Below are 27,728 nucleotides of genomic sequence, written 5' to 3' on the forward strand. Positions count from 1 at the left end.
ACAGGACGAGAGGGAATGGCCTCAAGCTCCACCAGGGGAAGGTCAGGCTGGACATCAAGAAAATATTTTCCTGGAAAGGGTGATTGGTCCCTGTCCGAGGCTGCCCAGGGAGGGGGTTGAGTCCCCTTCCCTGGAGGGGTTTAAGAGCCGGGTGGATGAGGTGCTGAGGGACATGGGTTAGTGATTGATGGGAATGGTTGGACATGCTGATCCTGAGGGTCTTTTCCAACCTGGTGATTCTATGATTCTATGAAAGACGAGCTTGCGCGGCTCCCAGCATGCTCCGTCTTGTTGCCACGAAGCCAGGGCTCCCCTCGCCCGCTCCGGCTGCACTTGCAGGTGTTTCTGCCCCAGGGATTTGCACCAGGGCTCCCTTCATCCACACTGGCTGCAGTTGCAGGTGTCTCTGCCGCAGGGATCCCCCCCCGGGGCCACGCTTGCTGCCCCATCCCCATCCCCCAGCGACTCCAGGGAGTGACCGTGTTGGTAACGAGCAGCTTTCACCACTGATGCACCAGGCAGAAATCCAGGCTGCGGCCCCACGTGCGAGGAGGCTGGAGGCGAGCGGAGCAGCTCCCGGGGACGCCAGCGCCCACAGAGGGCACGTGGCTGGGCACGGAGACGCTGCTGCTGCCTGCCCGGCTGCCACAGGGCTGGGAGTAGCCCTTGCATGGCCATGAGTAGCCCACAGAGGGCTGTGAGTAGCCCCTGGATGGTCGTGAGTAGCCCCTGGATGGACATGAGTAGCCCAGGGAGGGCCGTGAGTAGCCCTGGATGACCTTGAGTAGCCCCTGGATGGCCATAAGCAACCCATGGAGGGCCATGAGTAGCCTTGGATGGCCATGAGTAGCCCCTAGATGGCCCTGAGTAGCCCCTGGATGGCCATAAGCAACCCATGGAGGGCCATGAGTAGCCTTGGATGGCCATGAGTAGCCCCTAGATGGCCCTAAGCAATCCATGGAGGGCCATGAGTAGCCTTGGATGGCCATGAGTAGCCCCTAGATGGCCCTAAGCAATCCATGGAGGGCCATGAGTAGCCCTGGATGGCCATGAGTAGCCCCTAGATGGCCCTAAGCAATCCATGGAGGGCCATGAGTAGCCCATAGAGGGCTACAAATAGCCCACGGATGGCAGCAAGTAGCCTACGGAGCATCATGAGTACCCATGGAGGACCACAAGGGGCCCACGGAGGGCTGTGAGTGACCATGAGAAGCCCACAGAGGGCCAAGTAGCTCCTGGATGGCCTTGAGTAGCCCATGGATGTTCATGAATAGCCTCTGGAGGGCCAAGTAGCCCATGGAGGGCTGTGAGTAGCCCCTGGGTGGCCATAAGCAGTCGATGGAGGGCTATGAGTAGCCCATAGAGGGCTACAAGTAGCCTATGGAGCATCATGAGTACCCATAGAGGACCACAAGTGGCCCATGGAAGGCTACAAGTAGCCCACGGGGGGCTGTGAGTAGCCCCTGGATGGCCATGAGTAGCCCCTGGAGGCCTGTGAAGTAGCCACTGGATGATCATGAGTAGCCAGCCCGTGGAGGACCACCAGTAGCCCACGGAGGGCCTTCAGTAGCCCACAGAGCTCAAACAGCCGCACGCAGGCAACGGTGAGAGCTGCCCACCCTGCTCGGCGCTGCCATTGTTGCTCAGGAAACAGCTAATTAGTCGCTCCTGCTAATTAGCCCGAGTCCTCCCTCCTGCTACCAACTGCTCCTTTCATTTCTTCGCAGAAGGATGCGCAGCCGATAATTAAAAACAAGAAAGTCCTTCGCTCCGGTATGCGAAGAAGCCGCCGAGGCTGCCAGCGAGGCAGGTCCCAGCGTGCGTCACCACCAGCCGCGCAGCCAATCCAGCCCGGCCGGCTGCACGGGTCCTGGCACCCCCAGACACAGGGAGCACCCCCAGATACAGGGATTCCCCTCTCTGGACACAGGGAGCACCCCCAGACCCAGGGATTCCCCTCTCTGGACACAGGGAGCACCCCCAGGCACAGGGATTCCCCTCTCTGGACACAGGGAGCACCCCCAGACCCAGGGATTCCCCTCTATGGACACAGGGAGCACCCCCAGGCACAGGGATTCCCCTCTATGGACACAGGGAGCACCCCCAGGCACAGGGATTCCCCTCTCTGGACACAGGGAGCACCCCCAGACCCAGGGATTCCCCTCTATGGACACAGGGAGCACCCCCAGGCACAGGGATTCCCCTCTCTGGACACAGGGAGCACCCCCAGGCACAGGGATTCCCCTCTCTGGACACAGGGAGCACCCCCAGACACAGGGATTCCTCTCTCTGGACACGGGGAGCACCCCCAGACACAGGGATTCCCCTCTCTGGACACGGGGAGCACCCCCACACACAGGGATCTCCACCCTGGACACAGGGATTCCCTCTCTGGCCACAAGGATAACCCCATTCTAGACACAGGGATCCCCCCCAGACACAGGGATCCCCCTCTGGACATAAGGATCCCCCACTCTGGACACAGGGATCACCTCCAGAAACAGGGATCCCCCCCAGACATAGGGATCCCCCCTTCCTAGAAACAGGGATTCCCCCTGGACACAGGGATTCTCCACTCTGGACACAGGGATTCCCTCTCTGGCCACAGGGATCCCACCCAGAAACAGGGATCCACCCCTGGACACAGGGATCCCCCCCCCGGACAGAGGGATCCCCACCCTGGACACAGGGATCCCCTCCAGACACAGGGATTCCCTCTCTGGACATAAGGATCCCCCCCAGACACAGGGATCTCCCTTCGGACACAGGGATCCCTGAAGAAACAGGGATTCCCTCCTAGATATAGGGATCCCCCCAGACACAGGGATCCCCCTCCAGACACAGGGATTCCCCCCAGACACAGGGATTCCCCCCTGGACAGAGGGATCCCCTCCCTGGACACAAGGATATCGCCCTCTGGACACAGGGATTCCTCCCTCAAACACAGGGATCCCCCCACTCTGGACACAGGGATCCCCTCCTGGACACAGGGATCCCCCTCCTGGACACGAGGATCCCCCTCCAGACATAGAGATCCCTCCTGGACACAGGAATCCCCTAGAACAGAGGGTTGATGGACAGAGGGGCCCTGGACAGAAGGAACCCCCTCCAGACCAAGGGATCTCCCTCAGACAGAGGGATCCTCCTGGCCAGAGGAACCAGCACAGCCCAATAAAGATCTCGAGGGGCTGGAGCACGTCCAGAGAAGGGAACGGAGCTGGGAAGGGGTTGTGGGAGCAGCTGAGGGACCGGGGGGTTGTTTAGCCTGGAGAAGAGGAGGCTGAGGGGGAGACCTCATCGCTTTCTGCAGCTCCTGGGAAGGTTGGAGCTGGCTTGGTGTTGGTGTCTTCTCCCAAGAAACAAGCGCTGGGATGAGAGGAAACAGCCTCACGTTCTGCCAGGGCAGGTTTGGATATTAGGAAAGATTTCTCATGGAAAGAGTGATGAAGCTCTGAGGCTGCCCAGGGCAGGGGTGGAGGCCCCGTCTCTCCCTCCTGGGGTGCTGGGGGTCAGGGTGGCTCTTGTCCCCACAGCTGCTTTGTCCCCAAGGATGTCCTGGCACCTCCAAACCCTTTTCCAGCATCGCCCGCTTCCCAGCAGTGAGGAGGTAACACAACGGGAGGGGGGACAGGGCTGGATCGGGGCAGGGAGTGTACTGAGTAGCACCTGGATGGCCAGGAGAAGCCCACGGAGGGCTGTGAGTAGCCCACGGAGGGATGTGAGTAGCCCTGGATGGTCATAAGCAGCCCATGGAGGGCTGGGAGTAGCCTCTGGATGGCCATGAGTAGCCTCTTGATGGCCATGAGTAGCCCTTGGATGGCCATGAGTAGCCCTTGGATGGCCAAGTAGCCCACGGAGGGCCGTGAGTAACCCCTAGATGGCCATGAGTAGCCTCTGGATGGCCATGAGTAGCCCTTGGATGGCTAAGTAGCCCATGGAGGGCTATGAGTAGCCCCTCGATGGCCATGAGTAGCCTCTGGATGGCCATGAGTAACCCCTGAATGGCCAAGTAGCCCATGGAGGGCCGTGAGTAACCCCTAGATGGCCATAAGCTGTTGATGGAGGGCCATGAGTAGCCCATAGAGGGCTACAAGTAGCCTGTGGAGTGTCATGAGTACTCATGGAGGACCACAAGTGGCCCAAGGAAGGTTACGAGTAGCCCACAGCGGGCTGTGAGAAGCACCTGGATGGCCATGAGTGCCCACCCCTGGAGGGGTTCAAAACACGTGTGGCTGTGGCACTTTGGGACACGGTTTAGTTGGCCCAGTGGGGTTGTGTTGATGGTTGGGTTGGGTGAGCTTAGAGGTCTTCTCCAACCTTACCGATTCTGGGATTCTATGGCACCTTGGCACATCAGCTTCGTTCAATGGGTGGTTGGACTCGATGATCCGGTGGGTCTTTTCCAAGCTGGTGATTCTATGATTCTATGAATACAGGCTGGGTGACAAGGGGATTGGGAGCAACCCTGAGGAGAAGGACGTGGGGTACTGGGGGAAGAGATGCTGCTCTCGCAGCCCAGAAACCACCCGTGTCCTTGGCTGCATCCAGAGTGACGGGACCAGCAGGGAGGGAGGGGATTCCGCCCCTCAGGTGAGACCCACCTGGAGTCCTGTGTCCAGTTCTGGAGTCCTCAGCATAAGAAGGACATGGAGCTGTTGGAGCAAGACCAGAGGAGGCCACGGAGATGATCCAAGGGCTGGAGAACCTCCTGTATGAGGACAGGCTGAGAGAGTTGGGGCTGTTAAGCCTGGAGAAGAAAAGGCTCCAGGGAGAACTTAGAGCAGCTTCCAGTATGGAAAGGGGCTCCAGGAAAGCTGGGGAGGGGCTCTGGATCAGGGAGGGCAGGGACAGGATGAGAGGGATGTTTTTCAGCTGCAAGAAAGGAGACTGAGATGAGATCTCTGGGAGAAATATTTTGTTGTGAGGGTGGGGAGGCCCTGGCCCAGGTTGCCCAGAGCCGTGGTGGCTGCCCCATCCCTGGAGGGGTTCAAGGCCAGGTTGGATGGGGCTCGGAGCCCCTGATCCCGTGGGAGGTGTCCCTGCTCACTGCAGGGGAGTTGGAAGTGGATGACCTTCACGATCCAACCCAAACCATTCCACGACTCTGTGATCTGCCCGCAAAGCTGGAGCAGAGGAGCGGGAGCTGTGCTGGCAGGAGCAGGGAGCAGCCCCCGGCGTGGGCTGAGCCGCCCCGGCAGCTCGGGGGAGACCACAGGCTCTGGGCATCCTACACTTTAAAGGCTGTGCCGCCCGCTCCACCCAAGCAACTTCTCTCCTCCTTGCCCTGGAATCCATCCAGCCGGGTCGGGATGAGTCTGCTCCAGCTCCCACCTGCCCGTGTGAACCACATCTGAAGGGCAGCCGGGAACGCGCTCTGCCCACAGAGCTACCCAAGCGCCGCGGGGCTGCAGGGCGAGGCCTCATCCTACTCTCGCCACCTTCCATCCCTGCCTCCAGAGCCAAGCTCCGAGAAACTAGGAGAGGGAGAGGCTGAGCTGGGACAGGGGGGGATTCTTGCAGCCTCTGCAAGGCAGCGGCAACGCCGAGAGGGAGCCTGGGTGGAGACCCCTCCTCTGCACAGAGCTCATAAATGCAACCCCCAGTAGGGAATCATGGAATGGGTTGGTTGGAAGAGACCTCAAAACTCATCCAGTCCCACCCCTGCCCTGGGCAGGGACACCTCCCGCTGCATCAGGGGCTCCAAGCCCCATCCAACCTGGCCTTGAACCCCTCCAGGGATGGGGCAGCCACCCCTGCTCTGGGCAGGCTGGGCCAGGGCCTCCCCAGCCTCACAGCAAAACATTTCTCCCTAAGATCCAATCTGAACTTCTCTTTCAGTTTAAAACCATTCCCTGTTGTCCTACTGCTACAGGCTTTGCTAGAGTTTTTATTCATCTTTCTTACCAGCCCCTCCTTCAGTATTGAAAAGCCACAACAAGGTCTCCTCAGAGTCTTCTCTTCTAGATCACTACTCTCTGGATGCAACCATCCAACCCATTCCTCATCCACCCATGAAATCCAAATCTCCCCAACACAGAGGGAAGGATGGTTTGGGACCAGGGGTGTTCAGTATCTTCATCAATCATAGAATCATAGAATCACCAGGTTGGAAAAGACCCTCTGGATCGAGTCCAACCATTCCCATCAATCACTAACCCATGTCCCTCAGCACCTCGTCCACCCAGCCCTTAAACCCCTCCAGGGAAGAGGACTCAACCTTTGGCCATTTGGCCATTGGCCAAGATGCCATTGTCCTTCTTGGCCCCCTGGGCCCCTGCTGGCTCCTGTTCAACCAACACCCCCAGATCCTTCTCCTCCAGGCACTTTCCAGCCAGACTTCTCCTAGGCTGGAGCTGCTCAGGGTTGTTGTGCCCCAAGTGCAGGAAAACCTCAGGAGGTTCAAGAAGGCCACGCACAAGGTCAGAGCAACTCTCAGTATCAATACAGGCTGGGGATGAAGAGATGGAGAGTGGCTGGTAGGGGCCACCCCAACCTACAGAGTCAAAAGGAGAGGGTAAAAGAGTTTTTTTGGGTGTCCGTGCAGCAAATTGGAGAGTGACAAATCTGTCAGGGCAAATTCTATTGCAGCGTTTATTTTGGACACAGCCAAAGTCATCAAACAGATGCTCAGGAGTCCCAGCTTCTCAAGGTCGCGAAGCAGATCCCAATCTGTTCAGATCCCAACCCGAGACTTTGAACACAACCAAGACCACTACACAAATTCCAACCCAAATCAGATTCGATCCGACTCACCACAGTGCCGAGAAAAAGAAGGTACGGAAAGAGAAATCAGAGGACGAGAGAGAAGTAGCAGTGGGAAAAGAAAATCATCACCACTTCAGTGGGGCACAGTGGTTCCTCAGGGAAACACGGTCCATCCAGCAGCAATTCTTGAGGAACACGTGGTCCAGTTCTTCTTCTTCAGGCCGGGCCAGACCTGAAGTGTGGTCCATGCAGTGGTGGGCACGACCTCTGTGCCTTCTTAGCAGGAATCATTTATAAGACAAGCCCAAGCTTTAGAATGTGAGAGGATGGGCTTGCTGACAAAGTTCAGGCACTGGGGCATGCACAGAAGATCCTTCAGGAAGGTTCTGGCGTTGGGGCATGCGCAGAAGCTCCTTTGAGAAGGTTCTAGTGTTGGGGCACGTGCAGCTCCTTCAAGGTTCTGGCGTTGGGGCAGCTTCTAGTATGGAAAGAGGCTCCAGAAAAGCTGGGAATGGGCTTTATACATGGGCCTGGAGTGATAGGATGCAGGGGAATGGCTCGAAATTCCAAGGAGGAAGATTTAGATGAGATTTAAGAGAGAAATTCATCACAATGAGGGCAGTGAGGCCCTGGCCCAGGTTGCCCAGAGCAGTGGTGGCTGCCCCATCCCTGGAGGGGTTCAAGGCCAGGTTGGATGGGGCTTGGAGCCCCTGATCCAGTGGGAGGTGTCCCTGCCCACGGCAGGGGTGGGACTGGATGGGCTTTGAGGTCCCTTCCAACTTGAAACCCTTCCTTGATTTCTCGGATTCTAAAACCGCAGCCCTCGCTGCCGCAGGTCCCTCCGTGCTTCCCTGATGTGCTCCTGCAGCTCCGCAGCCGCCTCCTCGCAGTCGTTGAAGGTAGCCAGGCGGTAGCCCACGGTGGCCAGGGAGTAGCAGCCGAAGGCCACCAGCAGGTAGAGAGGCAGGGGCAGCAGAGCCTCACGGAACGGGGCCGGGAGACGCAGGCCTGGGGCTTCCAGCGCCAGCGCGGCCCAGGCCGAGCCCAGCAGGGCGAGTCCACACAGCCACTGCCCCAGCTTGGTCATGGCGGCCTGCAGAGAGGAGGAGGAGAACGTGAGGAACAGACCTACCCGCACCCCACATCGCCCCCTCCACCCAACCAGGCCGGGACCGGACCCCTCGGGGCCTCTAGGAGGTCTCAAACCCTTCCAAGGCCCCGCCAACCGGTACCAGGACCCGGCCTCGACCCCATCTGAGGCTCCCGAACACCTCCAGCCTTCACCAACCAGTACCGGGACCCAGACGCTCTGGCAACCGATGCCAGGACCCGGCCCCAGCCCCATCCGAGGCTCTCGAACCCCTCCAGCCTTCAACAACCGGTACCGGGGCCCCGTATCAGCCCCCTCGGTGCCTGCGGGGCATCTCGAACCCTTCCAGCCTTCACCAACCGGTACCGGGGTCCAGAATCAGCCCCCTCGGTGCCTGCGGGGCATCTCGAACCCTTCCAGCCTTCACCAACAGGTACCGGGACCCGGCCCCAGCCTCATCCGAGGCTCCCGAACCCCTCCAGCCCCCGCCAACCGGTGCCAGGAGCCGGGCCCCTTCTCCAACAGGCACCCGGGCCCAGCAGGGGCCTCGCAGACCCCTTCAGACTTCACCAACCGGCCCCGGTCCCAGCCCCCTCCGTGCCCGTTAAAGAACCGGCCCCGCTCCCGCCCCAACCTGGACCGGGCCCGGGCCGAGCGCGCCCCCTTTTCCCGCCCGTCGCGCGGCTGACGTCACGACGGCGCCGCCGCCGCCGCGGGGGCCGCTGGGAGTTGTAGTTCGGGGAGGGTCAGCTGGCAACGGCGGCGCTGCAGGAAGCACCTGGTTTCCTCCGCGTCCGGGCGGCGTGGGAGCGGGGCTGCCCGGCGCTTCTCACGGCCTCTCCGTGTCCTACACAGCCCCGGTGCCCGCTGCCTGCCCCCCTGTCCCGCTGCCCCATCCCTGGAGGGGTTCAAGGCCAGGTTGGATGGGGCTTGGAGACCCTGATGCAGTGGGAGGTGTCCCTGCCCATGGCAGGGTGGGACTGGATGGGCTTTGAGGTCCCTTCCAACCCAATTCATGATTCTATGATCTCTTATCAGCCCCCTTTAAGTGGCTCTAAACGTCTCCTTGGAGCCTCCTCTCCTCCAGGCTGAACCTCTCCTCCCTGCCTGACCTCATACAGGAGGTTCTCCAGCCCTTGGATCATCTCCATGGCCTCCTCTGGTCTCGCTCCAACAGTTCCATGTCCTTCCTGTGCTGAGGACTCCAGAACTGGACCCAGAGCTCCAGGTGGGTCTCACAGAGCAGAGCAGAGGGGCAGAATCCCCTCCCTCCCTGCTGGCCCCACAGCTCTGGATGCAGCGCAGGACATCGCTGGCTCACGTCCAGCTTCTCATTTCCCCCTCCAGGCTCCCCCGCAGCTCCAAGTGAGCAGAACCGCTCTGAGCCATCCCTGCACACAGTGGGGAGAGGAAACCAAGCTGGAAGTCAGCAGAGGAACCAAACCTGTGGCAGCAGCAGACAAGAAGCTACAAAGAAATGGCTTTATTGGGTTGGGGTGAGCTTCAGTCCGGCCCAATGGAGAGGGGGCTGCCCTGGGACATCAATTCCTCTTCCTGCCTTTGCCAACAGCCTTGGCGGGAGGAGCGACGGGCGCTGCAGACTGGTAGAGGGTGGAGGAGATCTTGTTGATGTAGTAGAGGCCGACCATGGAGAAGATGAGGCTGTGAGAAGAGAAAAGAAGAAGCTGCTGAGCTGCTGGCAGGCAGGAAGACTCCAAGGTTGAACCAACACCTTCCCCTTCAATCCCACGGCGGTGCCTCATCCTCAGGTGGCCAAGAAGGCCAATGGCACCCTGGCTTGGATCAGACACAGCGTGGTCAGCAGGGCCAGGGAGGTTCTTCTCCCTCTGGACTTGGCCCTGGGGAGACCGCTCCTCGAATCCTGGGGTCAGTGCTGGGCCCCTCCCCACAAGAAGGATGTTGAGGCTCTGGAGCGAGTCCAGAAAAGAGCAACGAAGCTGGGGAGGGGGCTGGAGAAGAAGAGGAGCGGCTGAGAGAGCTGGGGGGGTTTAGCCTGGAGAAGAGGAGGCTGAGGGGAGACCTCATTGCTCTCTGCAACTCCCTGAGAGGAGGTTGTGGAGAGGAAGGAGCTGGGCTCTTCTCCCAAGGGCCAGGGGACAGGACGAGAGGGAATGGCCTCAAGCTCCACCAGGGGAGGGTCAGGATGGACATTAGAAGAAATTTTTCATGGCAAGGGTGATTGGGCAGTGTCCGAGGCTGCCCAGGGAGGGGGTTGAGTCCCCTTCCCTGGAGGGGTTTAAGGGCCGAGTGGACGAGGTGCTGAGGGACATGGGTTAGTGATTGATGGGAATGGTTGGACTCGATGATCCAGAGGGTCTTTTCCAACCTGGTGATTCTATGATTCAGGGTCCCTGGCCCTGCCCGGTGGCCCGTTCCCCCCGCCACAGCCAGCACGAGGCATCGCAGTGGCCAGCAGCAGCACAAGGGCTGCTCCCCACCCTCCGGGACCTGTTCTAGACTTACCAGGTGGTCACGCAGACTCGGTGAATGAGGCCAGAGGCAAACAGAGCCAGCAAGAGGCAGGTGAGGACTGCAGGGGAGAAAAAGGAGATAAAAGACACAGCCACACTCAGCATCAGAGCCGGGCTGGCTATCAGTCACCAGCAGGGTTCTGCAGGGATCCACACTAGGGCTCTAACGTCTTCAAAAATTACTTGGATGCAGCAGTTAATGGTTTAATGACTTGTTGATAACACGAAACTGAGTTTAACAAACGCAAGTGTCAGGTTTTGCACTTGAGACACAGCAACTCTGGATCTCCACACAGCCTGGGGAGCGAGAGGCTAGAGAGCAGCCCTGCGGAAAGGGATCTGGGGGTTCTGGTTGATGACAAGTTGGATGTGAGCCAGCAGTAGGTCCTGGTAGCCAAGGGGGCAACCGTGTTCTGAGGGCATCAAGCGCAGCATCGCTAGCCAGGCGAGGGAGGGGATTGTCCTGCTCTGAGAATTGGAGGCAGTTTTGGGCATCACAGGATAAAAAGGATCCGAAGCTCCTGGGGAGCGTCCAGAGGAGGGCACAGAGTTGAAGGGTTTAGAGGGGAAACCATGTGAGGAGTGGCTGAAGTCTGGGTCTGTTCAGCCTGGAGGAGACTGAGGGGAGACCTCATCACAGTCACCAGTTTCCTCACAAGAAGCAGAGGAGGAGGAGCAGGTGCTGAGCTCTTCTCTCTGACCCAAGGGAATGGCAGGAAGATGCCAGGGGAGGGTTAGGTTGGACATTAGGAAAAAGTTCTTTGCTCAGAGGGTGGTGGAGCACTGGGAGAGGGTCCCAAACCTGACTATATTCCAGAAATATTTGGACAACACCCTCAGACACGCAGTGTGAAGGCTGGGGAGACCTGGGCACGGAAAGGAGTTGGACTCGATGATTCTGGGGGGTCCCTTCCAACTCAGGACATTCTATTATCATAGAATCACAGAATCACCAGGTTGGAAGAGACCCACTGGATCATTGAGTCCAACCATTCCCATCAATCACTAACCCATGGCCCTCAGCACCTCGTCCACCCGGCCCTTAAACCCCTCCAGGGAAGGGGACTCAACCCCCTCCCTGGGCAGCCTCGGACACTGCCCAATCACCCTTTCCAAGAAATATTTTTTCCTGATGTCCAGCCTGAGGCTCCCCTGGTGGAGCTTGAGGCCATTCCCTCTCGTCCTGTCCCCTGGCCCTTGGGAGAAGAGCCCAGCTCCCTCCTCTCCACAACCTCCTCTCAGGGAGTTACAGAGAGCAATGAGGTCTCCCCTCAGCCTCCTCTTCTCCAGGCTAAACCCCCCCAGCTCTCTCAGCCGCTCCTCTTCTTCTCCAGCCCCCTCCCCAGCTTCGTTGCTCTTCTCTGCACTCGCTCCAGAGCCTCAACATCCTTCTTGTGGGGAGGGGCCCACAACTGACCCCAGGATTCGAGGAGCGGTCTCCCCAGGGCCGAGGCCAGAGGGAGAAGAACCTCCCTGGCCCTGCTGGCCACGCCGGCTCTGATCCAAGCCAAGATGCCCTTGGCCTTCTTGGCCACCTGGGCCCCTGCTGGCTCCTGTTCAACCAACCCCCCCAGGTCCTTCTCCTCCAGGCAGTTTCCAGCCAGCCTTCTCCTAGTCTGGGGCACTGCAATTGTTCTACGATGCAGCAGGACAAACCTTCCCACAGGACAGACAAAGCCCGGGGCCAAGCCAGCCCTCCGCAGCACTTACTCTCTGGGAAGATCTTGGCCTGGAAGCCCTTGCCAAAGACGAGGTTCTCCAGGTTGTTGAATGCCTGGCGAGGAGGGTTAAGGGACAGAACGGGGCACCGCACCCCCAGCCCCACTCTCCGCGGCCCCAAAGGATACGGTGAGGGAGCAGACGAAGAGCGCCGAGCCCAGCAGCCCGCCCTGGATGGTCAGCCACTCGGTGGAGGCCAACTGCCGGCTGTACATCTGCATCCCGGCGAAGAGCAGCAGCGACAGCAGCGACGACAGCGCCAGCGACGTGCCCGTACCTACGGCTGGGATCGCGGTGCCGCTTCAGCGAGGCTGCCAGCACCGGGCCCCCCACAGCCACAGCAACACCCCGGTGTCCCCCCGCCCCTCAGTCACCCCCTGTGCCCGCTGTGACGCCCCCCAAGCCCCGACACTCCCGGGGAAACGGCCGCTCCTGTGCCCACCCGGCTGCCCCCAGTGTCCCCCCCGCCACCCCCTGGTTCCTCGCAGCCCCCTGCCCTCCTCTCTGTCTCCCAGGTCCCACCCGGTTCTCTCTGCCCTCTCCACCCCCCTCCCCGTGCCCTCCCCGCCACCCCCCGGGTCCCAGCCGGTTCCCCAGGCCCTCCCCAACCCACCCCCCGTGCCTTCTCCGCCTCCCCCTCGGTCCCAGCCTGTACCCCACGCCCTCCCTGCCATCCCCCGGGTCCCAGCCGGTTCCCTGTGCCCTCTCCACCCCCTCTGTGCCCTCCCCCGCCGCTGGACCCGGGTCCCAGCCGGTTCCCCGTGCCCTCCCCGCCGCCCCCCGGGTCCCACCCGGTTCCCCGTGCCCCCTCCAACCCCTTCCCACCGCCCCCCGGGTCCCAACCGCTTTCCCGTGCCCTCCCCGCCTCCCCCCAGGCCCCACCCGGTTCCCCGCGCCCTCCTCACCCCACCGCCCCCCGGGTCCCCGCCGAACCCCACACCGAAGCAGGCCGCCTCACACGTCCCCGCCGCCGACCACGTCCCCTCCGGTGCCCCTGACGCCCCCAGAGCCCCGTCCCGCTGTCCTCCCCCCCATCCCCGGTCCCCGAGCGGTCCCCGTTACCCATAGTGCCCCGCGGCGTCGCCCCCGGCCCGGTCCCGGGGGCCGCTGCTCGGCGCATGCGCGATGCGGGGAGGGGCGGTGAGAAAGCGCAGTGCGCATGCGCAGGGGCATCACAGCGGCGCAATGCGCATGCGCAGGGGCATCACAGCGGCGCAATGCGCATGCGCAAAGGCACGCCGGCGGCTCGGGTGCCGCATCCATCCAGGACCACGACAGCGGAGCGGGCACTGCGCATGCGTGGAAAGCCGGGCCCCACCCCCCCCCACCCCTCGGGGGGAGGGCGCGCCGCAGAGGAGCGGGAACCGCGCATGCGCAGTGCGCTCCAAGCCGCAGCGCCCGGGCAGGCGGCGCGCATGCGCAGTGCGGCCCCGCCCCCGCCGGCGGGCACGGCCTTCCCGCGGCCTGGCGCGCCCCCTGCCGGCCGGGAGGAGCGCGGACCCGGTTGGGGTGCGGGACCCCCCCCCCCCCCAATCCATCCCTCCCCCCATCCCCGACCCCCCGGTCCCCCGGTCCCGGCTGCTCTCCCGGCCCCCCCCCCCGGCTCAGCCCTCTTGGGGCGCCGCTCCTCGAGCCACGCCGCCTCCCGCACGGACCCGCCGGGGGGGCCGCGGGGGTGCGGCGGGAGCCTCCCGGTGCTGCCCCCCCCCCCACTCCCGGTGCTGCCCCCCCCCCCTCGCTCCCCGCCGCCCCCCCCCCTTCCCGGTGGCTCCGGCGGGGCGGCTCCCACCGAGCATGCGCGGCGCCGCCGCCCCCCGCCCTCCCCCCGCTCCCTGCACCGCACCGGGGCGGCCACCGGTGCTACCGGGACCGGGAGCGGAGCCATGGCCGAGGGCGAGGACTTGCAGACCTTCACCTCCATCATGGATGCTCTCGTCCGCATCAGCGTGAGCAGCGGAGGGGGGTGGGATGGGGGGGAGGGGGGGTTAAGGGGAACATCACCGGGATGCACCGGAGCGGGCTCCCCCCCCCCGGGACCGGCGTCGCCATGGCAACGCGGCGGGAGCGGTACCCGGGATGCCCCCGAGGCACCAACCCCCCCTCCATCCCGTGTCCCCCGCGGGGTGGGAGATGCGGGTGCTGCCTGAGCGGAGGAGGGGGGGACGGGACTCATCCTGCACCCATCGTGGTGCTGGTCCTGGTTCTGGTCCCATCCCAGCCCCGATTTCCATCCCGATCCCTGCCCTGGTGCCCATCTTGGGGCTGGTCCTCATCCTGACCCTGGATCTGATGCCCATCCCTGCCCTGGTCCCGGTGCTGGTCTTGATCCCAGCACTGATGCTCATCCTGGCTCCATCCTGCTCCCCATCCCAGCCCTGGTCCCAGTGCTGGTCCTGATCCCAGCCCTGATGCTCATCCTCACCCTGGCTCCATCCTGCTCCCCATCCCAGCTCTGGTCCCAGTGCTGGTCCTGATCCCAGCCCTGATGCTCATCCTCACCCTGGCTCCATCCTGGCTCCATCCTGCTCCCCATCCCAGCCCTGGTCCCAGTGCTGGTCCTGATCCCAGTCCCTCTGCCAGCCCCAGCCCCAGTTCCCATCCCGATCCCTGCCCTGGTGCTCATCTTGGGGCTGGTCCTCATCCTGACCCTGGATCTGATGCCCATCTGATGCTGGTCCTGATCCCAGCCCTGATGCTGCCCCAGCTCCGATCGACATCTCGATCCCAGCCTTGGTCCCCATCCTGGTGCTGGTCCCAGTGCTGGTCTGGATCCTGGCTCTGCCGCTGCTCCCAGGCCTCATCCTGGCCCCAATCCTGGTCCTCATCCCAGCCCAGGTCTGTGCGCCAGCCCCGATCCTGACCTTGGTGCCAGTCTCAGCACCAATCCCCATCCCAGTCCCAGCCCTGATGGTGTTCTTGGTGCTGGCTCTGGTCCCAGTGCCAGTTCTAGTTCTGCCCTTGGTCCTGGTCCCAGATCTGCTCCTGATCCTGGCCCTGGTGCTGGTCCCCAGCCCAGCCCTGGTCCCAGTTACAGTCCCGATCCTGGCTCTGGTGCTGGTCCCAGCGCCAGCACCGATCCTGATCCCAGCTTTGGTCCCCAGCCTGGTGCTGGTCCAGATCCTGACTTCAGCCTTGGTCCTCATCCTGATCCTGATCCTATTCCTGGTACCGCTCTGGTCCCACTTCAGTTCCCACTCTGGTCCTGCTCCAGTCCCACTCCAGTCCCCTCTCCCAGTCCCTGCTCCAGTCTCTACTCCAATCCCACTCCAGTCTCTACTCCAATCCCACTCCAGTCTCTACTCCAATCGCACCCCAGTCTCTACTCCAATCCCACTCCAGTCTCTACTCCAATCCCACTCCAGTCTCTACTCCAATCCCACCCCAGTCTCTACTCCAATCCCACTCCAGTCTCTACTCCAATCCCACTCCAGTCTCTACTCCAATCCCACCCTAGTCTCTACTCCAATCCCACCCTAGTCTCTACTCCAATCCCACTCCAGTCTCTACTCCAGTCTCTACTCCAGTCCCGCTCCAGTCCCCCTCCAGTCTCTCTCCAGTTCCACTCCAGTCCCATTCCAGTCCCACTCTAGTCTCTCTCCAGTCTCCCACCAGTCCTGCTCCATAGAATCATAGAATCACAGGATCACCAGGTTGGAAAGGACCCACCGGATCATCAAGTCCAACCATTCCCATCAATCTCTAACCCATGTCCCTCAGCACCTCGGCCACCTGCCCCTTAAACCCCTCCAGGGAAGGGGACTCAACCCCCTCCCTGGGCAGCCTCGGACACTGCCCAATCACCCTTTCCATGAAATATTTTTTCCTGATGTCCAGCCTGGTGGAGCTTGAGGCCATTCCCTCTCGTCCTGTCCCCTGGCCCTTGGGAGAAGAGCCCAGCTCCCTCCTCTCCACAACCTCCTCTCAGGGAGTTACAGAGAGCAATGAGGTCTCCCCTCAGCCTCCTCTTCTCCAGGCTAAACCCCCCCAGCTCTCCAGTCCCGTTCCAGTCCCGTTCCATCCCCGCTCAGCCCTCGCTGGCTGGTGACTCTCCCCTCTCTCCGCAGACCAGCATGAAGAACATGGAGCGGGAGCTGGTGTGCCCGGTGTGCAAGGAGATGTACAAGCAGCCTCTGGCCCTGCCCTGCGCGCACAACGTGTGCCACGTCTGCGCCAGCGAGGTGCTGCTGCAGCACGGCTTCCTCTGCTGCGACCCCACCTCCGAGCCTTCCTCGCCCGCCGCCACCCCCTCCACCCGCAGCCCCCGCCTGGGGCGCCGCGGGGTCCCCAAACCCGACCGCCTCGACCGCCTCCTGAAATCGGGTGCGACGGCCGGAGGGGATGGGGACAGCGGGGTCCCCTGTGGGAGGGATGAGTGGCTTTGGGATGGGGTGAGGGGCTTCGGGATGGGGACGAGTGGCTTAGGAAGGGGATTGAGTGGCTTGGGATGGGATTGAGTGGCTTGGGATGGAGGCAAGTGGCTTGGGATGGGGGCAAGTGGCTTTGGGGTGGGGGCAAGTGGCTTTGGGATGGGATTAAGTGGCTTGGGATGGGATTGAGTGGCATGGGATGGGGCCAGGTGGCATGGGAAGGGGGCAGGTGGCTTTGGGAAGGGAGCAAGTGGCTTTGGGATGGGGGCAAGTGGCTTGGGATGGGGTGAGTGGCTTCGTGGTAGGGGCGAGTGGCTTGGAATGGGGGCAAGTGGCTTTGGGATGGGGATGAGTGGCTTGGGATGGGTCTGAGCAGCTTTGGGATGGGATTGAGTGGCTTTGGGATGGGGATGAGTGGCTTGGGATGGGTCTGAGCGGCTTTGTGATGGGATTGAGTGGCTTTGGGATGGGGATGAGTGGCTTTGGGACAGGGATGGCACCCACAGGCTCCCCTACATGAGGACCGAGTGCCTTTGGGGCCTGACTCCCCCCTCTCTCCCGCAGGCTTCGGCACGTACCCAGGGCGCAAGCGTGGCACCGTGCACCCCCAGACCGTCAGCTTCCCCTGCCCCGCCTGCCAGCGGGACGTGGACCTGGGCGAGCGGGGTCTTGGCAGCCTTTTCCGCAACCTGACGCTGGAGCGGGTGGTGGAACGTTACCGGCAGACCATCAACATCAGCGCGGCCATCATGTGCCAGTTCTGCAAGCCCCCGCAGCTCGAGGCCACCAAGGGCTGCACCGAGTGCAAGTCGAGCTTCTGCAACGAGTGCTTCAAGCTCTACCACCCGTGGGGCACCCAAAAAGCTCAACACGAGCCCACGCCCCCCACCCTCACCTTCCGCCCTAAGGTACAGCCTCCGCGGTGGAGATTTCCTTCGCCACCTTGGGTTTTCAGAGAATCATAGAATCACCAGGTTGGAAAAGACCCACCGGCTCACCAAGTCCAACCATTCCCATCAATCACTAACCCATGTCCCTCAGCACCTCGTCCACCCGGCCCTTAAACCCCTCCAGGGAAGGGGACTCAACCCCCTCCCTGGGCAGCCTCGGACACTGCCCAATCACTCTTTCCAGGAAATATTTTTTTCCTAATGTCCATCCTGACCCTCCCCTGGTGGAGCTTGAGGCCATTCCCTCTCGTCCTGTCCCCTGGCCCTTGGGAGAAGAGCCCAGCTCCCTCCTCTCCACAACCTCCTCTCAGGGAGTTGCAGAGAGCAATGAGGTCTCCCCTCAGCCTCCTCTTCTCCAGGCTAAACCCCCCCAGCTCTCTCAGCCGCTCCTCTTCTTCTCCAGCCCCCTCCCCAGCTTCGTTGCTCTTCTCTGCACTCGCTCCAGAGCCTCAACATCCTTCTTGTGGGGAGGGGCCCACAACTGACCCCAGGATTCGAGGAGCGGTCTCCCCAGGGCCGAGTCCAGAGGGAGAAGAACCTCCCTGGCCCTGCTGGCCACGCCGGGTCTGATCCAAGCCAAGATGCCCTTGGCCTTCTTGGCCCCCTGGGCCCCTGCTGGCTCCTGTTCCACCAACCCCCCCAGGTCCTTCTCCTCCAGGCAGTTTCCAGCCAGCCTTCTCCTGGTCTGGAGCTGCTCAGGGTTGTTGTGCCCCAAGTGCAGGACCCGCCATTTGGCCTCGTTAACCCTCCTGCCGCTGGTCTCAGCCCATGGATCCAGCCTGTTCAGATCCGTTTGGACCCTCCCAACCTCCAGCAGATCCAGCTTCCACCCAGCTTAGTGTCATCTGCAAACTGTGTGGGTGATGGGGGTGGATCCTGGATTTGGGGCCCCCCCTGAGCTCCCCTGTTCCTGCGCAGGGGCTGATGTGCCCGGAGCACAAGGAGGAGGTGACCCATTACTGCAAGACCTGCCAGCGGCTGGTGTGCCAGCTCTGCCGCGTGCGACGCACTCACACCAGCCACAAGATCACCCCGGTGCTCAGCGCCTACCAGGCTCTCAGGGTAAGGAGAGCGCTCGGAGCAGGGATGGGGCTCGGAATTGGGGTCACCAGCACAGATGGGGGATGCTGAGGGGGTTGCTGGCATCTCACCTCACCTCTTTCTTGCAGGAGAAGCTGACAAAGAGCCTCGCCTACATCCTGAGCAGCCAGGACACGGTGCAGACCCAGATTGCTGAGCTGGAGGAGACGGTGAAGCACACGGAGGTGAGGGTAGAAGGTGCCCCTTTGTCCCTGAGCCGTCCCCAAGCGGTGAGGGGTGGGTCGCTTCTCCATCTCGGTCCTCTCTGCGTGCTGCACTCTGACTTACTCAATGGTGAGAAGCTCCACGTGTGCTCACAGCCCAGAAACCACCCGTGTCCTGGGCTGCATCCAAAGAACCGTGGCCAGCAGGGTGAGGGAGGGGATTCTGCCGTCTATTCCTCTCTGAGAAGACCTCACCTGGAGCCCTGGGTCCAGTTCTGGAGTCCTCAGCACAGGGAGGACATGGAGCTGTTGGAGCAAGTCCAGAGGAGGCCACGGAGATGATCCAAGGGCTGGAGAACCTCTGCTCTGAGGACAGGCTGGGAGGGTTGGGGTTGTTGAGCCTGGAGGAGAGAAGGCTCCGGGGAGACCTTAGAGCAGCTTCCAGGACTGAAGGAGGCTCAAGGAAAGCTGGAGAGGGGCTCTGGATCAGGGAGTGCAGGGAGAGGATGAGGGGAGATGGCTTTAAATTGGAGAGGGGAAGATTTAGATTGGACATTAGGGAGAAATAGTTCACCATGAGGTCAATAAGGCCCTGGCCCAGGTTGCCCAGAGCAGTGGTGGCTGCCCCATCCCTGGAGGGGTTCCAGGCCAGGTTGGATGGGACTTGGAGCAACTGGATCCAGTGGGAGGTGTCTCTGCCCATGGCAGGGGTGGGACTGGATGGGCTTTGAGGTCCCATCCAACCCGACCCATCCCATGATCCCATGACTGTGCTGTTCTCGGCAGGCGAACGGCTCGCAGGCCAAGGAGGAGGTGTCGCAGCTGATCCAGGGGTTGTGCTCCATGCTGGAGGAGAAGCGAGCCACCTTGCTGCAGGCGATTGAGGAATGCCAGCAGGAGCGGCTGGCCAGCCTGCACTGCCAGATCCAGGAGCACCAGGCCATGCTGGAGAACTCGGGCATGGTGGGTTACGCCCAGGAGGTGCTGAAGGAGACCGACCACCCCTGCTTTGTCCAGGCTGCCAAGCAGCTGCACAACAGGTACGGGGCCTGTAGGGACCCTCGTGGGACTGTGGATCTGCTGGAGGGCAGGAAGGCTCTGCAGAATCGTAGAATCATAGAATCACCAAGTTGGAAAAGACCTACTGGATCATCGAGTCCAACCATTCCCATCAATCACTAACCCATGTCCCTCAGCACCTCGTCCACCCGGCCCTTAAACCCCTCCAGGGAAGGGGACTCAACCCCCTCCCTGGGCAGCCTCTGCCGCTGCCCAATCACCCTTTCCGTGAAAAATGTTTTCCTAATATCCATCCTGACCCTCCCCTGGTGGAGCTTGAGGCCATTCCCTCTCGTCCTGTCCCCTGGCCCTTGGGAGAAGGATCTGAACAGGCTGGATCCATGAGCTGGAGAGCGGGGAGACTCTGCAAGGGATCTGGATGGGTTGGAGCAATGGCGAACGCCAGTGGGATGGGGTTCAACAAGGCCAAGTGCCAGGTCCTGCACTTGGGTCACAACAACCCCACACAGCTCCAGGCTTGGGGAAGAGCGGCTGGAAAGCTACCTGGTAGAAAAGACCCTGAGGGTGCTGGGTAACAGCAGATGAACTTGAGCCAGCAGTGGCCCAGGTGGCCAAGGAGGCCACCAGCATCCTGGCTTGGATCAGCCATGGGGTGGCCAGCAGTAGTAGATAAGGGATTGTCCCGCTGGACCTGGCACTGGTGGGACTGCACCTTAAATCCTGGGTTCAGTTCTGAGCCCCTCACTCCAAGAAAGAGCTTGAGGGGCTGGAGCGCGTCTGGAGAAGGGAACAGAGTGAGGAAGGGGCTGGAGAACAGGGGTTGTGGGAGCATTGAGAGACCTGGGGCTGCTTAACCTGGAGAAGAGGAGGCTGAGGGGAGACCTCATCGCTCTCTGCAGCTCCAGGAAAGGAGGTTGGAGCCGGGTGGGTGCTGGGCTCTTCTCCCAAGGAACAAGTGATGGGATGAGAGGAAATGGCCTCAAGTTGCACCAGGGAAGGTTTAGATTGGAAATTGGGAAAGATTCATTCACTGAAAGGGTTCTCAAGCCTGGCAGAGGGTGCACAGGGCAGTGGTGGAGTCTCCATCCCTGGAGGGGTTTAGAAGATGTGTGGCTGTGGTGCTCAGGGGCACAGGGCAGTGGTGGAGTCAGCAGTGCTCGATGATCTTAAAGGTCTTTTCCAACCTAAACGATTTTGTGATTCTGTGACGTGCCGGCTCTCCTGTTCCACAGGATCCTCAGGGCCACCGACTCGCTGCAGAGCTTCCGTCCTGCGGCCACAGCCTCTTTCAGCCACTTCCAGCTGGACATCAGCCGCGAGCTGAAGCTTCTCACCGACCTGGCCTTCATCCGAGGTAAAAGCAGCAGGACGTGGGCACCGGCTGTGCCCCCGTGAGGAGGCGCAGCCCCTTGGAGCTCGGCCGTGGCCACCCAGTGCTGCCCTCGGGCAGGTGCTCGCGGATCTCCCGGTGCCCCCAAATCCCCGTCAGGGACATCCCCCACCCCAGCAGCCCCCCCAAAAAGCCATCCCTGCCCTGGGCCAGGCAGCAGGACAGGCAGGGCAGCAGGAGCGAGTACGGAGGGTGAGTACGGAGCGGAGGTTGCCCCGCTGGCGGGCAGGAGCTTCCCCGCAAGGCAGGAGCCGCGTGGCCCTGCCGGACCCGCTGGCGACACTTTTCAGACCTGCTTCTACCTCTCTTTGTTTATAGGCTGCGGCCGCTGCTGAATCGTCACCGAAGTAACTGAGGCAAGTCACATCCCTGTCCCAGAGCTGGCCCCGCTCTCTCTCTGTCCCATCCCTTCATCCCCACTCCCACCCCGCGCCTGCTCCGCTGCCATTCCTCATCCCCTCCTCACCCCATTCCCATCCCCTCCTCACCCCATTCCCATCCCCTTTCTCACCCCATCTCCATCCTCTTTCTCACCCCATTCCCATCCTTTCCTCACCCCATCTCCATCCCCTTTCTCACCCCATTTCCATCCCTCTCTTTACACCATCTCCATCCCCTTTCTCACCCTATTTCCATCCCATTTCTCACCCCATTTCCATCCCCTCCTCACCCCATTTCCACCCCTCTCCTCACCCCATTTCCATCCCCTTTCTCACCCCATTTCCACCCCTCTCCTCACCCCATTTCCATCCCCTTTCTCACCCTGTTCCCATTCCCCTCTTCACCCCATTTCCACCTCCTTTCTCGCCCCATTTCCACCTCCTTTCTCGCCCCATTTCCACCCCCTTTCTCGCCCCATTCCCATCCTCTTTCTCACCCCATTTCCACCCCCTTTCTCACCCCATTTCCATCCCCTCCTCACCCCATTTCCATCCCTCTCTTTACCCCATTACCATCCCCTTTCTCACCCTGTTCCCCTTCCCCTCTTCACCCCATTTCCACCTCCTTTCTCTACCCCATTCCCACCCCCTTCCTCACCCCATTTCCATCCCCTTTCTCACCTCATTTCCACCCCCTTTCTCACCCCATCTCCATTCTTTCTCACCCCATTTCCACCCCCTTTCTCACCCCATTTCCATCCCCTTTCTCACCCCATTTCCACCCCCTTTCTCACCCCATTTCCACCCCCTTTCTCACCCCATTTCCACCCCCTTTCTCTCCCATCTCCATCCCCTTCCTCGCCCCATTTCCATCCCCCTCCTTGCCCTACTTCCACTCTCTATCCCTTCATCTCTCCGCCCTCCCTTCCCACTCTGCTCCCACCACCAGCATCTTCCCTCTGCTCCACCATCCCCATCTCCTCCCCTCCTCCTCCTCTCCCGCTGCCTCCATCCTCTCTCTTTCTCTCTCTCTCTCTCTCTCTCCTCCCTCCCCGACTTGCACTCAGCCTTGTCTGCTCCCTGGAGCCCCACAGCAGCGAGCTCCCCTGTCTCCCCGACTCTCGCTCTCCTCCGGTTGCCTCCGCACGGTCTCCGCAGTCAGATCCCCCTAGACTCCTGCTGGTTGTGCGTCCGTGCGTCCGTCCGGAATGCCCTTTACCCTGCGTCTGGCTGCCTCCCCGCCTCTCGCGGGGCAGGGGACGCTGCCTGATGCCCTCTTCTACCTCTCCCCGCAGCGCCCGAAGCTCCCGTCATCGATACCCAACGCACCTACGCCTACGATCAGATTTTCTTGTGCTGGCGGCTCCCTCAGCACTCGCCTCCCGCTTGGCACTACACGGTTGAGTATCGCAAGACGGACACCAAGGCCAAGGGGCTGAAGCTGTGGCAGCGACGGGAGGAGGTGCGAGGTACCAGCGCCCTGGTGGAGTATCTGGACACCGACAGCGTCTACGTGCTCCGCGTCAAGGGATGCAACAAAGCCGGCTTCGGGGAGTACAGCGAGGACATCTACCTGCACACACCGCCCGCCCCAGGTGAGGAGATGGGGGGGAGCAGCGATGCGGAGCAACCTGCTGGTTGCTTCCCATCCTCCTTTTCACCCACCGTCTTGATGGGATGGAAGGTTGCACCAAGGTAGGTTTCATAGAAATGTAGAATCATGGAATCACCAGCTTGGAAAAGGCCCATTTCCTCAGCCTCCTCTTCTCCAGGCTAACCACCCCCAGCTCTCTCAGCCGCTCCTCTTCTTCTCCAGCCCCCTCCCCAGCTTCGTTGCTCTTCTCTGGACTCGCTCCAGAGCCTCTACATCCTTCTTGTGGTGGAGTCTCCCCACAGCCTCAGTTTAGGTTGGATATTAGGAAGGATTCTCCGGGAGAAGAGGAGGCTGAGGGGAGACCTCATTGCTCTCTGCAACTCCCTGAGAGGAGGTTGTGGAGAGGAGGGAGCTGGGCTCTTCTCCCAAGGGCCAGGGGACAGGACGAGAGGGAATGGCCTCAAGCTCCACCAGGGGAGGGTCAGGCTGGACATTAGGAAGAATTTTTTCCCGGAAAGGGTGATTGGGCAGTGTCCGAGGCTGCCCAGGGAGGGGGTTGAGTCCCCTTCCCTGGAGGGGTTTAAGGGCCGGGTGGACGAGGTGCTGAGGGACATGGGTTAGTGATTGATGGGAATGGTTGGACTCGATGATCTGATGTGTCTTTTCCAACCTGCTGATTCTATGATTTCTACATGGAAAGGGTTCTCAAGCATTGAACAGGCTGCCCAGGGCAGTGGTGGAGTCACCATGCCTGGAGGGGTTTGAAAGATGAGTAGATGAGGTGCTCAGTGATGGTTTAGTAGTGGCCAGGAACTAATCATCTCCAAGGTCTTTTCCAACCAAATGATTCCGATTCTCCTCCTCCCTGCAGTCCTTAACTTCTTCCTGGACAACCGCTGGGGCTTCAACCGGGACCGCTTGGCCATCAGCAAGGACCAACGTGCTGTGCGCAGCGTTCCCGGCATCCCCATGCTCTTCGCCGCCGAGCGCTTGATGACCAGCTGCCACCTCTCCATCGACCTGGTCATTGGCGACGTGGCCATCACGCAGGGCAAAAGCTACTGGGCCTGCTGCGTGGACCCCAGCTCCTACCTGGTCAAGGTGGGCGTGGGGCTGGAGAGCAAACTGCAGGAGTGGTTCCAGGTGCCCCAGGACGTGGTGAGCCCAAGGTGAGCAGGAGAGGGCTTTCGGGGTGCAGGGGTGACCTCTACCTGTACCTGCCTCCTCGCCAGGCACTGGCTCTGGGGTGCAGAGGGTCTTTTCCTGCGCTGGGACTCATCCATCCCCTTGCTGGGCACCAGTTTTGGGGTGCTGAGGGGAGCCCCAGCCTCTTCCAGTTCCAGGAATCACCCATCCCTTTGCTGGGCACCAGTTCTGGGGTGCAGAGGAGAGCCCCAGCCTGTCCTTGTGCTGGGAATCACCCATCCCCTTGCTGGGCACCAGTTCTGGGGTGCAGAGGAGAGCCCCAGCCTGTCCTTGTGCTGGGAATCACCCATCCCCTTGCTGGGCACCAGTTTTGGGGTGCAGAGGGGAGCCCCAGCCTCTTCCAGTTCCAGGAATCACCCATCCTTTTGCTGGGCACCAGTTCTGGGGTGCGGAGAGGAGCCCCAGCCTCTTCCAGTTCCAGGAATCACCCATCCCCTTGCTGGGCACCAGTTCTGGGGTGCAGAGGAGAGCCCCAGCCTGTCCTTGTGCTGGGAATCACCCATCCCCTTGCTGGGCACCAGTTTTGGGGTGCAGAGGGGAGCCCCAGCCTCTTCCAGTTCCAGGAATCACCCATCCCCTTGCTGGGCACCAGTTCTGGGGTGCAGAGAGGAGCCCCAGCCTCTTCCAGTTCCAGGAATCACCCATCCCCTTGCTGAGCACCAGTTCTGGGGTGCAGAGGGGAGCCCCAGCCTGTCCTCGTGCTGGGAATCACCCATCCCCTTGCTGGGCACCAGTTCTGGGGTGCAGAGGGGAGCCCCAGCCTCTTCCAGTGCCAGGAATCACCCATCCCTTTGCTGGGCACCAGTTCTGGGGTGCAGAGGGGAGCCCCAGCCTGTCCTTGTGCTGGGAATCACCCATCCCCTTGCTGGGCACCAGTTTTGGGGTGCAGAAGGGAGCCCCAGCCTCTTCCAGTGCCAGGAGTCACCCATCCCCTTGCTGGGCACCGGTTCTGGGGTGCAGAGAGGAGCCCCAGCCTCTTCCAGTTCCAGGAATCACCCATCCCCTTGCTGGGCACCAGTTCTGGGGTGCGGAGAGGAGCCCCAGCCTCTTCCAGTTCCAGGAATCACCCATCCCCTTGCTGGGCACCAGTTTTGGGGTGCAGAGGAGAGCCCCAGCCTGTCCTTGTGCTGGGAATCACCCATCCCCTTGCTGGGCACCAGTTCTGGGGTGCAGAGGGGAGCCCCAGCCTCTTCCAGTGCCAGGAATCACCCATCCCCTTGCTGGGCACCAGTTTTGGGATGCAGAGGGGAGCCCCAGCCTCTTCCAGTTCCAGGAATCACCCATCCCCTTGCTGGGCACCAGTTCTGGGGTGCAGAAGGGAGCCCCAGCCTCTTCCAGTTCCAGGAATCACCCATCCCTTTGCTGGGTACCAGTTCTAGGGTGCAGAGGGGAGTCCCTGTACCAGGACTAGAGGTGCAGGCGGGGGGATCCCCATACTGGACACCCCGTTTCCCACGGCAGGTACGACCCCGATAGTGGCCACGACAGCGGAGCGGAGGACACGACGGTGGAAGCTCCTCCGCCTTACGCCTTCCTCACCATCGGCATGGGCAAGATCCTTCTCTCGCACGGCTCGGCCCTCACGTCCCGCGACCCCAACGGCTGCACGGTGCCCTTGCCCCCTCGCCTCGGCATCTGCTTGGACTACGAGCAGGGCAAGGTGAGCTTCTATGACGCCGTCTCCTTCCGAGAGCTCTGGGAATGCGGCGTGGACTGCTCGGGCCCCGTCTGCCCCGCTTTCTGCTTCATCGGAGGGGGGGCCCTGCACCTCCAGGAGCTGGTGGCCAACAAGCAAGAGCGTAAAGTCACCATCGGCGGCTTCGCCAAGCTGGACTGAGCCCCACGCACGCGTCGGCTGTGACCCCTGATCCCCCAGCAAGCTCCAGGGCGTTTTTTTTGGGGGGATACAGGCGAGCAGAGCAGCCTCGTTTGGTTTGGAGGGGTTGAGGGGCACAGGGACAGCTCTTCCATCCCCTCCTCCCCCCGTCTACCTGCCTCTCTGCTCAACTTCTTGGCTCGAGGCTTTGAGCAGAGGGTCCTAGCAGAGGGTGAACCCTAAAGATGTACCAGGGAAAAAAAAATTGGGGTGCGAGCGGGATGTGGGGCTGATGGGGAGGGCGGGTGGAAGGTGATGATGGGGAGGGAGAGGCTGGGTTGGTGGCTGGGATGGGGGAGGCAGCTGGGTTCGGGGAGAAAGGGCTGGGGGGAGGTTGGGTTTGATGGCAATGTGAAGATTTCTTTTTAAAATGGTTCTTTTTTCAACGCGGCTCAGCCGGCTGCGGGGCTGGCAGCAGGCGCAGCCACCCCTGGCGTCCCTCCTGCTGCGGGTTCTCGGTGCCTTTGGGGTCACAGAGCACCCGGGGGAGCCACCCGTGCTCCTACCTGCGGCTCCTTTGCTACCTGCAACCCCGGTTACGCCGCTCGGTGCCAAACCGGAGCAGGATGGGACCCCAGGGTGAGGATCCGACCCGGCTTGGAGCCACCGTCCACCCCGCAGCCGGTGTTGCCGCGCTGGGACGGGCGCGAGCCGCTGTCGTTTCTCCTGGGTTCGGTTACGATCGCTGTATTTTCATGATTTCCTACAATAAACTGCGATGCCAGGCTCCTCCGCGGGCACCCGGCGGCAGAGGGCACCCATCCCGCAGGCGGCACCGAGGGAATGTGGGGTGCTGGGTGCGCCCTGGGGTGCAGCACGTGTTGGTGAAGCCGTGGGGCTGGGTTGGCCTTGGGGCTGTGGCCAACAGGGTCCGATCCAGCCCAAGGAAAAGATCTCGAGGCCGCTCGGGCGGTGCTGACGTGTCCCAATCTCCTCGGCCACGTGGCCGTTGCCGATGTTGGGGGGCTCCTGGTCTGGCTACCAGCTGGAAGCATCACCCCACTGCCCCTGTAGCATCAGCGGGGGGGGGTCTCAAGGGGGGCTGCTCCATCTTCTTGGGGTGTAGCATTAGTGGGGAGCTCTCAAGGGTGGGTTGATGCAGCCTAGGGGGCTGCTGGGGCTTCTTCTTGGGGTGTAACATTCATGGGGGGCTCCTAAGGGTGGGCTGATGCAGCTTGGGGGGCTGCTGGAGCTTCTTTTTGGGGTGTAACCTTCATGAGGGGCTCTCAAGGCTGGGCTGATGCAGCTTGGGGGGCTGCTGGAGCTTCTTTTTGGGGTGTAACATTCATGGGGGGCTCTTTAGGGTGGGATGGTGCAGTTTCGGGGGTCTACTGGTGCTTCTTCTTGGGGTGTAGCATTAGTGAGGGTTCTTAAGAGGGGGTTAATGCAGCCTGGGGAGCTGCTGGTGCTTCTTTTTGGGGTGTAACCTTCATGGGGGGCTCTTAAGGGTGGGCTGATGCAGCCTGGGAGGCTGCTGGAGCTTCTTGGGGTGTAACATTCATGGGGGGCTCTTAAGGGTGGGCTGATGCAGCTTGGGGGGCTGCTGGAGCTTCTTTTTGGGGTGTAACCTTCATGGGGGGCTCTTAAGGGTGGGCTGGTGCTGCCCGGGGGGCTACTGTGGGTTCTTCTTGGGGTGTAACATTCATGGGGGGCTCTTAAGGGTGGGATGGTGCAGTTTCGGGGGGCTGCTGGGGC

General features: G+C 61.5%; 3 protein-coding genes across 4 annotated transcripts; 1 reads left to right on the top strand and 2 right to left on the bottom strand.

The window, feature by feature from the left end:
* Positions 1 to 7,485: 7,485 nt before the first annotated feature.
* Positions 7,486 to 8,484, bottom strand: DPM3 (dolichyl-phosphate mannosyltransferase subunit 3, regulatory). Its single transcript, XM_069878919.1, has 2 exons — positions 8,430 to 8,484; positions 7,486 to 7,798 (listed from the first exon to the last, which is right to left on the bottom strand). The coding sequence occupies exon 2, from the start codon at positions 7,790 to 7,792 to the stop codon at positions 7,514 to 7,516; it is 279 nt and encodes a 92-aa protein (XP_069735020.1). The 5' UTR covers positions 7,793 to 7,798; positions 8,430 to 8,484; the 3' UTR covers positions 7,486 to 7,513.
* Positions 8,485 to 9,263: 779 nt separating this feature from the next.
* Positions 9,264 to 13,141, bottom strand: KRTCAP2 (keratinocyte associated protein 2). Its single transcript, XM_069878894.1, has 5 exons — positions 13,069 to 13,141; positions 12,135 to 12,289; positions 11,998 to 12,061; positions 10,280 to 10,346; positions 9,264 to 9,457 (listed from the first exon to the last, which is right to left on the bottom strand). Exons 1-5 carry the CDS (start codon positions 13,124 to 13,126, stop codon positions 9,337 to 9,339), a joined length of 465 nt encoding a protein of 154 aa, XP_069734995.1. The 5' UTR covers positions 13,127 to 13,141; the 3' UTR covers positions 9,264 to 9,336.
* Positions 13,142 to 13,828: 687 nt separating this feature from the next.
* On the top strand, positions 13,829 to 26,260 carry TRIM46 (tripartite motif containing 46). 2 transcript variants are annotated; one of them, XM_069878732.1, is made up of 10 exons: positions 13,829 to 13,952; positions 16,071 to 16,326; positions 16,938 to 17,281; positions 18,242 to 18,385; positions 18,493 to 18,588; positions 19,354 to 19,607; positions 20,820 to 20,941; positions 22,653 to 22,952; positions 23,823 to 24,120; positions 25,619 to 26,260. In XM_069878732.1, the coding sequence occupies exons 1-10, from the start codon at positions 13,890 to 13,892 to the stop codon at positions 25,992 to 25,994; spliced, it is 2,253 nt and encodes a 750-aa protein (XP_069734833.1). In that variant the 5' UTR covers positions 13,829 to 13,889; the 3' UTR covers positions 25,995 to 26,260. The 2 variants fall into 2 exon arrangements, with proteins under 2 accessions (XP_069734833.1, XP_069734834.1); XM_069878733.1 differs by having other exon boundaries at positions 13,844 to 13,952; positions 16,076 to 16,326.
* Positions 26,261 to 27,728: the final 1,468 nt, after the last annotated feature.

The sequence above is a fragment of the Phaenicophaeus curvirostris genome, chromosome 29, assembly GCF_032191515.1.
Source record: "Phaenicophaeus curvirostris isolate KB17595 chromosome 29, BPBGC_Pcur_1.0, whole genome shotgun sequence".
NCBI classification, from domain to species: domain Eukaryota; kingdom Metazoa; phylum Chordata; class Aves; order Cuculiformes; family Cuculidae; genus Phaenicophaeus; species Phaenicophaeus curvirostris.